We start from the raw sequence: 13,287 nt of genomic DNA, 5'->3' as shown, positions 1-13,287 counted from the left end.
TGATTATGTACCTAGTTTTATGTATGTTTGCGCCTGTTCGCTAGACTAGCTCTTGCACTAGTTATATCTACTCTCTCTATGTACGTGAGGCATGTATGTATGCATGTATGTGTGTGTATCAGATTAGGTAATCGCGAGCCGCGGATGTATACGCCAAAAGCGTCCGTATATGTATAAAAAGCCCCCCCTGAGCTAGCTGCTGCGCGTCTTTTTTTTTGTTGTCGTTGCTTTTCTCGCATTCCCGCGCGAGCGAGCGTCGTTGTCTCTCGTCGTCTTTTTCTCCTGCGCAAAAGTTTCACGATATTGTGAACTGCACCTTATAATGCACCTTTAATTAAGAAAGCCTATATTAGCAGCTCCACGATATATACGCAATTATTCAGTCCATGAGTAAATTACAAAAGCCCGTCTTAGTCGTCGTCGTCGTTGTCTCCCCGGGCCCTGCCCACCCGTCGAGCGCGCAAATGGAAAGTAAAAAAAGCTTCGAGATGCGCGCGCGGCTTCTGCTTTGATAATGATTGTTTACCCTCGCGCGTCACTTTTCTTTCTTTTTCCTCTTCTTTTTCCTTTTTCGTTTTTTGTTTTCGACAAAGAATGGCTATAAAGAAGCTCGTTTCGCGTTCTGGAGAACGAGAGAGACTGAGACGAAGAAGAAGCGAGTGTGTCACTGACCCCGAAGCACATGGTATATACACGTATTATACGCAGCGCACGTGCAGTTGAAAATGTTTCTGCGTTACGTCGCGTGCATTATAAAAAAAAAATTTTCACTCGAATACACGAGGAATCTCGTCGAAACCGAAAGAATAAGCAAACGTATTTACTACAAACATGGGTTACTTTTCCCGAAATAAGTGATTTCAACGCTTTCGTCGCCGGTATACGTACCGAGCCGATATTATAAACAACTCGCGCGAGCGAATGTACGAAAACAAGTTGTCTTTTGTAGCTGCAGCTCGCGCGCGAAAACCGGCCTCGCGCCAGCAGACTCATATAGACGTATAGTCTCGTAATTTAGAAAAGCCAACGTTTATTCGTCCATTACGAGATATATCGCACACACCGCGGTAGCAACTACACACAGGCACGGCAGCTGACAAATCGCGCGACTCCGCGTTGTTGTTGCGATCGTTTTGATTCTCATTTGGTCGTCGTCTACTACCACTACTACTACTGCTACGGTGGGGTAACTGTGATCAACAAAAAAAAGCTTCGTTTTGTCGCTGGCGTTGTCGTAGTTGTTGTCATTAGTTATGTATTGCAGGACGACAGATTGATTTATTATAAAACTCTCAGCTGCTAGAGAAAGTATTTTTATTATTATCGACGCGCGCTGCACGCAGGGGAGCTAAAATTAAACGAAAAATAAAAAAAAAACAGCCAAAGAGGTAAATTATTGCACGTGGTAGGTATACGTATACTGCAGCACAGCGATATCTCGTTGCACAATCCGTGTAATACACAGTTGTCGCACTTTGTGTGTACGTGTGTGTGTGTGTTTCGCCGTGTATAGCGCAGTTTTTGCTATATTATTTTGTGTAAAAGTAGGCGTGTATGCAATTCAGGAATCCTCCACCACCTTTGCTATAGCGGCTCGCGCTCACTTACCTTATATAATTTGTCGACGTTGTACCAGACGTCTTCTTCTTCCTCGACCTCGTACTGTGTGTCCGCGAGATTGTCTCGCGACCGGGACAGGATTTTCCGTCTCGAAACCATTATAAATCTGCAACGACAAGAAAAACAAACATTATAATCCGAGACTTAAAAGCAGGATAAGAGTGGTATAATTGCTACGAAACATCGGTTAAATTGAATCAATCGAAAATCAATTATTCGAGCCTGGCTGCTGCTGTTGCTGCTCGCTGTAGCCGCAGCCACAAGCAAAGAGGGGAAAAAAATCACGATCGTGTGTATATATCGCGAAGCCCAAAGAGTTTCGCTTTTATCCGATTACGTAAACTGTTATAGTGCCGATTTCAGCATTCATCGGCACTTTTAGCGGTAGCTCTTCCACAACAATGCGGCCAAACTTTTCTTTCTTTCTCTCTCTCTCTCTTACTCTTTCGCTCGGGCTCAGAGTACAGTCGCTCGCTCACTCGCGGCGAAAATGATTTCCGGCCATTTAAAGGTATGTGTTTATTGTATATACACAGAGCCTCTCGCACAGTGTGCTGTGTGAAATAATTATATGCCTTTTTTCACCCGATGCACTGTGGTGCCTGTCTCGCGATCCTTTTCTCTCTCTCTGCGAACTCATGCGCGTGTGTTTGTTTTAAGTGCCTTTTTGGAAGGCTGATTTTAATTAATTTTCAGCATTATAAGAAGAGAGAGGGAGAAATCTTGAGTGAAAACTGTACAAAAATCGCAAGTTGTACGTATCGATTAAAGCGTGCTCGTATCAAGTCGAGCTCGCGGAATGAGTCGCTGCTGCGCAAGGAGTACAGCAGCTCGGCAGCAGGAGAAAAGAAAAAACTTGGCCCAGGCTAACTGTTAAAAATTCACCAAGTACATTCCACTTTCATCCTCTTTCTCTCTCTCTCTCTCTCTCTCTCTCGCTCGCACTACACGTAATCCAATAAAAGCTCGACCGACGATTTGTCGGTGCATGCATGCGTACATGTACGCGTCCGCGAGTCAAGAGCCGAGAAGCGAGCCGCTTAAAAACGACAACAATATCGCTTAAGCGAACGAGTTCCGAGACCGAGTCAAATTTTTCGGCCTCTACACTGTATGCAGAGCATATAAAAGTAGCAGCTGCTAAAAAGAGATGCAAAAATATCATCGTAACAAAAGCGATTCGCGGGCGTGAAGTGCAACGCATTATGACTATACACAGTGCTGCAGCTGCATTAACCTTTCGCGCGCGGGCTCGCTGCTGCGTAACGGTATATAATACAAGTTCTTATGTGCGGAGACTGCAGCAGCATCTCAGCGGCTCGCACGAGGAGCTTCGCAGCTATGCTCAACACCCAGAGACTTTTATCGTAACTAATTGTCGAGCTCGCGCGCAGCGACCACACAATAATACGCGTATAACGAGGCGTCTTATGTCGCTGGAAACGCGCGCGCGGCTTTTGACGCGCCTCGCGCGCGTCGAGCTTTTTTTACCTCGAGCGCGCGCGGCAGAATCCGCGTGTCGTTTTCATCCGAGTACTGCCTCCGTTGACAGTATAGACTTACAAACGTGCGTCGCGTGCTTATATAGCGTATACGACACAATAGCTACAAATTAAACGCAGTTTACAAGGCAAATTCAGTTGAAGCTTTTTTATTATTATTTAAACTCGCTTCTGCCGAACAAAACGCTTACGCGCGCGTTCGCGGAAATGACCATATAAAGCGCATAATATATATGAGATGCATAATATATGTATCCATTGGAGCGTGAATCGCCACTATAATACCACGTTGTGTGTGTGTGTGTGTGTCTGCACTTTCCCGATAAAAGTACCGTACCACGGTTAATTTTTTTTCTTTTCGTTCCGATCGTAAAGTCATTTCGACTCTTTAGCTTATGTACCACTATATACTACTCGGTGTGACAATGATGAATAAGCATCGGCGCGGCTTCTGCCAACGGACCGATTGACGTTACCGATTGTATTGTTGTTGTGTTTCGCCGTCGAGTATATTATATGTACGATTGTCTTTGATTGTAGAATAGCGTAGAGAGCGAGAGAGAGAGGATAAACTACGCCTGGGCCAAGGAGCCCATATATTCGTTCGTCGGAAGAAAGCGAAAAATCGGCGAGCTCGCGTCGATTTCACGGTGGTTTTCCGCTTCTATTTTTTTTCTCTTCGCCGGAGATCGCGCGAGAGAGAAGAGGACGAACATCGCGCGCGGCTATACACTTGACGTTTGTGCGCGGCTTTCTTTCATGAGTCGTCGACTTTTTCTTGATTTTCTCATATATACGTATTTATACGTCGGGCCGATCCGATCTGATAAACGTTTTGCAATAATTATACGTACGTAATATGCTAAGTAAGCTTGCGATGTCTGTGCTTGCGAGTCTATGAAAAATAAACGTCCATAATAGCGCGCGATCGTCGGTATATCCTTATCGCGGCCGATCTTTCGAAACGATCTCGCGTGGCTGTGCACTAGCCGATTATCCTCCGTGTACGTATGTACTATTCGCAGAGACTCTTAATTGGGAAAACGAATACAATAGAAAAATGTGTCTCTATATACGAGAGCTCTGACGTTTAGTCTAATTGGAAATTAAACGTATTATCATTTTCAATTTGCCCCGGCCTAATAAGCTCTCTTTTCTTCGGATGCAAAGACGACGATCGGCTCAATTTGGTACGGAAATACACGCGGATTTATTCCTTAAAGACGATCCTCGCGTATACGCGTGCTGTGTGACGTACACGAGACGCATAGATTTCTCCTTTCTTTTTGATTAATTTGCGCAGCATCAATTCGTGCGCACCCGCGAGGATGACTCACGTAAATTTTACAATATCCTTAGCCGTGCGTCGAAAGTGAAACGTCCTCATCTATCTCTCGAATGCGCAAAAAATTATGCTCGATTCTTTACGTACGAATTATTGCGTGGATACAGTCGATTTTCCCTTACGACGACGACGACGACGACTGCTACGATACACAGCAACCACGTGCACAATACAAAATAGAGGAAACAATAATTTCGCCTGCCTCGACGACGCTTTTTCCGCATTAATTCTCGTCACATTATACAGGCAAAAGACGCCACGGATTGCCTTATAATTAGCTGACGTAGCGAGGCATATCTCGCCGATCGTACATCATAATGGCACGCACTTGCCTCGGTCGATTGATTTTGGCCCGTATTCCACACCGAGCACAAGGAATTCTTAAAAAGTGAAATTTCCGCTTATTGATTATACACGATCCAGCCGGGGATTGTGTCTGCGCGAATTCGACGTATACGCGAGAGCTAATTCGAAGTTTCTCTGTGCGCGCGCGCTTTGTTACTCTTTTATCGTGTGTCGGGGCGCCCGCGCGCGAAAGCGTCTCGATGTCGCGCTCGCGGCTTTTACCTCTTTGCGCGAAAACGTTTTTTCTCGCATTGCACTCGATGTTGTTGTTGTTTTTTTTTCATTCGTACCCGAGAAAGATACATATTATATTTGGATGTAGGTCCGACCGCAAGTGTATAATACACGTACGTGTACGCGAGTTTCGTTCCGTCGGAGGAGAAAAAAATAGAGAGAAAAAAAGGAAAAAAAAAACGAAAAGCGATACGGTCGTCCGTTTCGGTCTGATTGAGTCTCGCGCGAGCGAAACATAAAGCTTTTCCCGCGTATAGTACATCGCGTATGCCATATATAATACCAGTAGCTGCTCTCTCGCGCTCCGCAGAGAACTCGAATACTTACGAGCTCGATCGAATGTCACGGAACAAAAGTAAGAACGAGAAGAAAAAAAAACAGAGAAAAAAAAGAAAATGTATATCGGCTAATTCGTTAAATCCGCTCGAATATGGCTCAATCCGTGCAATTACGATCCTTTAACGCGCGCGGGCCCATAGGCGCTATAGTGCAATATACTCGCGGCACATGATACGAGCGTACGTTGTAATCCCATACCTTTAGGTGTATATTATAACGTTCGTGTGCGTATCGTTTACTGCATCACAAGGTCATCGTCGTCGTCGTCGGGTCTCGCGCAAGTATTAAGACAAAGCGAATATCATATATAAAATAATCAGCGATCCAGAAATATTAAGCGCGCGCAAAGTCGGTACTCGTGTCTCTGATGATGATGATGATGATGATGATCGGAAGCTGCACTGCTGCTGCTGCTGCTGTTGCCGTGCATTATATATAGTCTCGAGTTTAGCATGCCTGCTGTATGGTATAGAGATAACTTCTGGCGGCAATGCAGCGATGTGCACTAACACAGACACAGACACACACACAAGGCGATTCAAAATTATGTATTCCTGCATGCAACCACGAGCTCGAGAGCGCGCGGGCTTCGTTGAGAGATTCGCGGATAAGCTCGCTATATTACGGTCGCATGGCTCTAAACGCTATATAAAGGACTGCGCGCCGCGTAAGTACGTAGACACACACACGAGCTTTTCTAATCTCGATTATTAGATACTTTTCGATCACGCATATATGCACACAGACACACCGTGTATAATAAGCCGATAAATTTGCGCTCGTTCGCATGCGCAGCGAATTCATATGCACAACCACATAGATTTTGATAAAATAAAAAAAAAGAGGGAAAAGAAGTTATGAGTAATAAACGTGTACTCGTTTAGGATTCGCACGCGCAAAGAAATCTTTATCACGCAGCATCATCGTCGCGCATTATACGCGCGCTGCACTCCGTGAAGCTTGTAGTACGTACGTAGCAGCAGCTCGCATATATACTCGAGGCAGCATACATATATAGCGAGAGCGTATAAAGCCACAATATAAGCTCGTTTCGTTGTAAATTATTACGAGCAGCTCTCCGCAGCACACACGGCTCACTCCGTATAGGTACCTATATAGCATTAGTGTAGTACTAGTCGTCGATATTGCTGTACGGTAAAATTTAATGTCTTATTCAAAATAAATATATGTACAGTGCAGATCTGCTGTTTTTGCTGCTACTACTACCACCACTGGTTGTTCAACTATAATTCAATTTCGACCTTGATTTTTCATATTACACTCGCGGAGCTACATTGCAGCTGCTATGAACTAGTTGCTTACATGCACATACACACACGCGAGTATCGAAAGAGAGCTCGAATGCATCTTGGGCACGGTAAATAAGTACAACTGACAAAGGTTAGCGCGCGAGAGCTGCTGGTTCGATGCGGCTTATAAAATACCGATCTTTTTTTCTCTCGAGCCTTCGCTGACGGCACAAAGGAGCTTTAATCAGTTTTTTGTCTTTTGTTTTTTTGCTTCGTTTCGTTTTGGCGCCTCGTGGCTGCAGCAACGCACACACACCGGCAGCTGTATATAGTTTTCGAGTCATTATCATAATTCAAGACGTCTCGAGTGGTAACATCTTCATTTTCGCGCCTGCGTTAGTTATTTCCATAATACAATATAGTATATATCAGCGCGGCGTGCGTGCGTGCATTATACGCGCGCGTGGCTAACGTTCCGAGAACTCTCGCGGAACCCTATTGAAATACACGGCAGGAGCTTATATTCGCGTCGATCGCATCTCTTCGGAGTCGAGAGACAGACAGAGAGAGAGAGAAGAAAAAAAGAATCGCACGCAAACGGATACGCGATGATGATGATGATGATGGCGGTGATGATGACTGTTCGATCTTGATAAATCGAAGGAAACAAAGAAAATTTCGTACGTCACTTTTGTTTCATGCGTATATTATACAGAAACATCGTTGCGCGCTGTGTATACATCGGCGAGAGTCGAAAATATTTATGCGTGCGAGCGAATTTCGTCGATCCGCGAATCGATCTCGCGCGTGGTGCTATACAAACAAGCCAAGAGTGTGGTTAATAATAGGCGCGACGTCGAAACGAAGAAAAAGAAAAGAAAAGAAAAAAAGAAAAGGTACATGGACATAGACGCGTTGCGGGGGGGCATAGAGTACCATAATAATGAGCAAAAGTAGGCCGCTGCCTAGCTGCCGCTGCAGGAACGAATTAGATACGCGAGGCCACGCGCCACCGACACGCTCATATTATCCTTTACACATATACACACGGACTCGCGCAGACAAAGTCGCCTATAGAGAGAGAGAAAAAGAAAGATCCCGGATGCGGGTGTGTGTATGTGTGTGTGTGTCTGTTGTATATTTGTATAACTTGCGCAACTTATATATAGGTATAATAAGTGCTTGAGCCTTGGTGCGCAAAGCTCGCGCGCGACTTGGACTTCGGCTTTCATTATATCGGCCTCGCGTCGATATTATTATTTGGTGACTTTTGTGTATTATGCTTATTATATATGTGAGCCACAAGCACAACACACAGGTACCCATGACGGGCGTTATGTGGTCTCGAACTCGCGCGCGAGATACATAATATTTTTGACAATTACCGCAAGTATGTATGTACAAAAGCATTTTTTCACGTACGTATACGCGCAGCATCGAGGCAACAGCAGCAGCAGCAGCAGCTAATAATGAGAAAGTGAAATTGCCGCGTGCTCGCGCGCGCGTTATGTATATTATGAGCTGCTGCTGCTGCTGCAGCTCGGCCAGCATGCGATGCCGGAGAGATAATAAATCGGGCGCAAGGCTTATTATTTTTGATTTCGTATCTTAGCTACGCGAGCTCTACGCAAAAATTCATATCTCCTGCTGCACAGCTCGCGAGCGCGCGAGCGTAAGTGTATATTATATACATGTCCGCTCTATGTGTGTGCATTTTACATATGTACGCGAGAGACGCGCGGCTCCGATATTATGTGCACTTGCGCAGGAGAGCACGTGTTTCGGATCGCGTCTATAAATACACGCCTTTCTCCTCGCTGCGATATATGCATGCGCGTATTAGGCTCCCCTTTATTAATATAGATAAGGAGAAAGGTCCGAAAGATCGTTTTCCCAAATGCATTTTTTTTATTGTGACGAAAATTTATAATTTTGCATTATAATATAGCAAATGGGCGGCGCCACGGCGGTCGCCCGACTCGTTAATTTCATTTAACGCCAGGGTAGTAATCGAGGTTTATTTTATAACATTTATAAAACTCGCGCACGCTATGGGACTTTATTTTTTTGTATCGTTACGTAAGATTTTAGTGCACAATAACAACAGCTTCCAAAGTCAAACACGCGAGTCCCAGTCGTATTATAAATAACTCGTTCCCTCTTTGCCTCTTTTTTTTTCTTCTTTCTTGACGAATTCACCGGGGCCACGACCACGACAACGTGCGAGCGCGTTAAACGCGATAAAAGTTTTATAATACGCGCGTATACACACCGGGATTCGATTCTTAGAAATAAGCTCCGGTAAACCGCTCCGGTAAATACCGTTAAATTAAGTTAAAGCCGAAAATATATACCGCGTATAGAAGGTGCATACACACACACACACACGCTCACGAGCGAGTGCAATGCAGAAGAGGAGACACATTCAGCGTCCGATAATCGCTATCCAACGACCGAATTTCCCGTGAAGTAACATATCGATCCAGATACTGCTCACACATACGCACATACACACGGCAGTTCGAGCGATTGCATTATATTATCGAGAGGCATATCCCCGTTGAACGGAGTTATGGACACTTGAGGAAATATACACACGGTACCGTTGCTGGTATTTGTTTCATATACATTTCAGGGTGAAATTGGGTTAGTTCTTTAGTTTGGCTAAAATTTTTACACACAATTGTCGGTATGATAAACGTGCTTTGACTTATAGAACTATTTTAACTTTTTCACTTGTAGATTTACAAATCAAGGTACTCGCCATCTAGTAGTGAAAACTTAAAGTAATATTGCCGTACGGCATTTAGAGTTTCTCGCAGAGATAAAATCTTGTATTTCGCACGACACCGCAGAGCTTAAAAAATAAACCTAACCTCATGACTTTATTGAACATAATTAAAAACTTAGTCATAACAGATATCGGTTCGTTCGAGAAAAAATAATGGACGATCGCATTAGAAATATCTACAATGTGACCATATTTCCAGTCTATCTCGCGCGCGAGAGATTCTCGTTCACACGGTAAAAAAAAGGTCGATAAATTGCGCGGAAAAACGCGCGCTTATTATATATCCGGATCCTCTAGGATATATAACGTACACACTTATGAGCTACCGTACAACGTCTAGATACGCTTTCGTATTACATGAATCATCGTTCTATAATAAGACGAATGCGTGCGCGGATCGCGCATCGTGTTGATCTTCCGAGCTTCGCACGCTGTTTCAACCTTTGATTCATGGCGTAGGAGCTGTGCTCGAGACATTGCCGAGAGTAAGCGAGAGAGAGATCTCTTCTCTTTTTCTGTACAAACACCACGTATATACTAGAGCTAGAGAGCTGCTGCTGCTGGAGCTTCTTCTTCGATGACTCGACGCGCGCGTATATCTAGACAAATAGACACTCTCGCTCTCACGGAGGAAGATAAACATTTATCGATCGCAAGCGTTGTCTAGAAATCGCGAGAAAATGAAAAATCGTCCTTCGATCGGCCGATAATTAATCGATTGCGTTTTCCAGCGTTTTTTTTTTGTAAAGCTCGCAGTTTCTGTAAATACGTGAAAAAACTGCACATTGCACTTTTTTGCTACACGTATGTTTCATACGTACTTATACGTTCTTGAATTTTTGTACCATACGTGAGCTGTCTGCGCGATGCAAACGTATCGCGCATGATATATAATATTCTCGGTGCGTGTGGTACGAGCCTCGAAAAATGCGCCAAATAAAGGATACCGTTTCTGCGCTTTTTATTCAAAAAAGTTCAACTCTTCGCTCGGCAACCGAATATACGTACTGCCTTGCGTATATATGTGGGAATTCGCGAGGCTTATTACAAAGTCAAATTAAAAGCCAGAAATTTCGACGCGTGCAATTGATGGGCGCGCGCCCAGCTGCATGCTTACGCGTTGACAGAGATAATAGGTCGAGAGGATCGAAAAATGCCGTTTTTTCTTTCGTATACCTGCTGAATTTCTCTGTTATAAAATTGTGTGTGTGTGTGTGTAACGTGTATAGGTACGAATCGATCAGCCGCCCGATGTCGATGATGCTACCGCTGCGCGCCTGTGAGGTAATACAGATCGCATAACGCGCCGCGCGCTGCATGCAGTCCTATAATACACGTGCAGAGCTGCTGCAGGGATCAGATGAGCGCACGAGGCATATAAATCGACATCGAGAATCGAGCTTAGCAGAAGCAGCAGATTTAAGTAAGTGCACTCCATGATCGATATATGGAGTCGCGCGCGCTCGAGATCTTTGCAGCGCTTCTCGGCACGCGCGTCAGGATGCATTATCCCGTCGAAAGGACGTATACGTGTACGTAAACTTTCACGCTCGATCGAATCGCGTCGCGTACCGATATAGGCATATACGACTCGTATAGCCGTAATACGTGCTGCTGCTGTTGCTGCTGCGCGGCACCTGCGATCATTCTCGTGGCTCGAGAGAATCCTGCGCGGCGTCCTTTACGTATACATACAAGTACCAAATATTATACAGTCATGTAGCGCGCGCTCAGCAGGATTCTCTCGAGGGCCTCGTGATATTTTCGTGGCTTGCATTAGTCACAGCCGGAAGCGGAATGAAAAATGTAAAGAGGAAAGAAAAAAATTATGCTAAATCCGCGGCTCGGCGCGCATTACGTAAGCGGGCCATTTAGGATCTCTCGCAGCGGCGGCACGCGCTGCGTCGTGCAGTTTGTCCCGCGCGAAACAATCGGCCGCGCGAGCGAGCTAAGCATATTAATATACACGCGGTTATAAAAGGCACTAAATGCAGCTGTGTAAATGCGACATACAGCGTGATATATATAATGCTATACGTGTGTGCGGAGTGTGTGTATGATTTTAACGAGGCCTTTCTCACGTTTTCTAATGCTATCGTCGCCACCGTCGTCGTCGTCGCCGTCGCCGTCGTCTTTAGGCTTATATTATATTGCCAATTGAACTGTCCTTTACCTCTATACGTACACCTCAGTGCACCGATATCGGAGCCACTACATCGATGCCTGTTTTTTCGACGTGCCAGCTCGCACGGTCAAAATTTCGCGCGCTTATGAGAGAGCCTATATAAGTACGTTGCAATGATAGAGAGTATAAGAGATCGAGCGTAACGGCACTTATAGTCCGAGTGAAAAAAATTCGACACTTGTGCGGTACTCAAACGTATGTACGTTAACTTACACCTTGCGCACAGCTACTATAATATGTACACTGTAAATAACGTTTGAGAGCCGAGTTAAAATATATATCTTGCGTTTGGCTAAACTGCATTAGGCTATATGTGCATCTAAAATAAAAAACATTCATTGCATTTTTTCAGGTGACTCGAGAGTTGCGAGCTATAGTGTTTACGAGAGTGGGTGAGGTATTTGTATAAATCGATGCCGAACGTTTTACGCGTATGCATGCGCGCAAAAGCCTATTATACACACACATAGACACGTACGTTGCTCACACGCGTGAAAGACAACAACGGCATCGGCGGAGCTGGTTTTGTAACGCAAAATTTAAATGAAGGCTCGACGAAAAATCGACTTGATAATACGTACGTACATACGAAATGTGCGCGAGTACTTTACGCGCTGTCATGGCTCGCGCAGGGAGCAGTTTGCTTAATTTTTGTTCTGTACACCATACAGTTTGAGGTGCTGCTGCTACCGCTGCTGTTCGCAAAATTTACACTGTATACTCGCGTGACGCACTTTTTTTTTGCTTTTTTAAGCTTTGCTTCTTTTTATGCTTTATCGCCACCTCTCGCGTGTGTTTTACACCTCACCATAATACAAATTATTGACCGTGTAAAATATATAATACAGAAAGTGGCGTTTACTCGTAAAATCATTCCTATTTATAGAGGTGTCTAAAGTGTAATAGGCACTAGGCCACGCGGTGCCATTGTGTGTGCCTTGCATGCGTGTATGTGTAAAGAAAGAATTTGCGTATCATCGATTGAAAAATTACTTGAATGGCATTCAGCATTAGCCGCACGATTTTGCAACGCCTGCGTGTGTGTATGTTCGTTGCTTTCCATTCAAAAGAAATCCTGTTACACACGCATATGTATGCCGCATGTTTATAGGACTGTATATACTACATTACGTATACCGAAATGCACTCGTTCCCGTTTTTTTTTTCGTTCATTGTATGCAGACATATATCTAATAGGACTTTTGCAACGATAGATTTTTTTGTCGCAATCATCGTGTGTCGTGGCGACGAGATATCACGCTACTCCGGGGCTCGAGTCAAATCCGAGTTCAAAGAACGGTGGAGGGGAGACATTTTTAAATAACTCGTTCATACCTGCGGAGACAAATTAACGGGTGTGTCTCTTCCTTTTTACTTTTTCTTCCGTTTTGTTGTTCTTTTTTTTTGTCTTTTTGTTTTTTTTTTCGTCAGCTCGAGAGGGGAATCCCGTTCGCGGCGAGAACGAGTTTACCGCTATTAGTGCGCGCCCGCGAGAAAATGCCATGCGTTATATGTGTATTAAAAAAAAAGGACGAAGGAAGCACAGCAGCATAAGATCAGTGACGAAAAACGAATGACTGATTAATCCCCGTGCATGTTGTAATACGCGTGGGTGATCGATTAGTGTCCTCATGTTGTCAATCCAGATTATAATTAAACTTTGACTTTGTGACCTC

At 44.5% G+C, this 13,287-nt stretch overlaps 1 protein-coding gene across 2 annotated transcripts in view; it reads right to left on the bottom strand.

The window, feature by feature from the left end:
• LOC106657503 overlaps positions 1–13,287 on the bottom strand; it is a 45,868-nt gene that overhangs the window by 13,590 nt on the left and 18,991 nt on the right. For both annotated transcript variants that reach the window (XM_023460190.1, XM_023460189.1), the window contains exon 2: positions 1,609–1,726. In XM_023460190.1, the coding sequence (XP_023315958.1) occupies positions 1,609–1,719 (111 nt within the window). In that variant the 5' untranslated portion in view covers positions 1,720–1,726. The remainder of the gene's footprint in view (positions 1–1,608; positions 1,727–13,287) is intronic.

This window comes from Trichogramma pretiosum, unplaced genomic scaffold (assembly GCF_000599845.2).
Source record: "Trichogramma pretiosum strain Unisexual culture from Peru unplaced genomic scaffold, Tpre_2.0 scaffold40, whole genome shotgun sequence".
NCBI classification, from domain to species: Eukaryota; Metazoa; Arthropoda; class Insecta; order Hymenoptera; family Trichogrammatidae; genus Trichogramma; species Trichogramma pretiosum.
The sequence above is the reverse complement of the archived record's forward strand: the minus strand, read 5'-3'. Positions and strand labels throughout refer to the sequence as shown.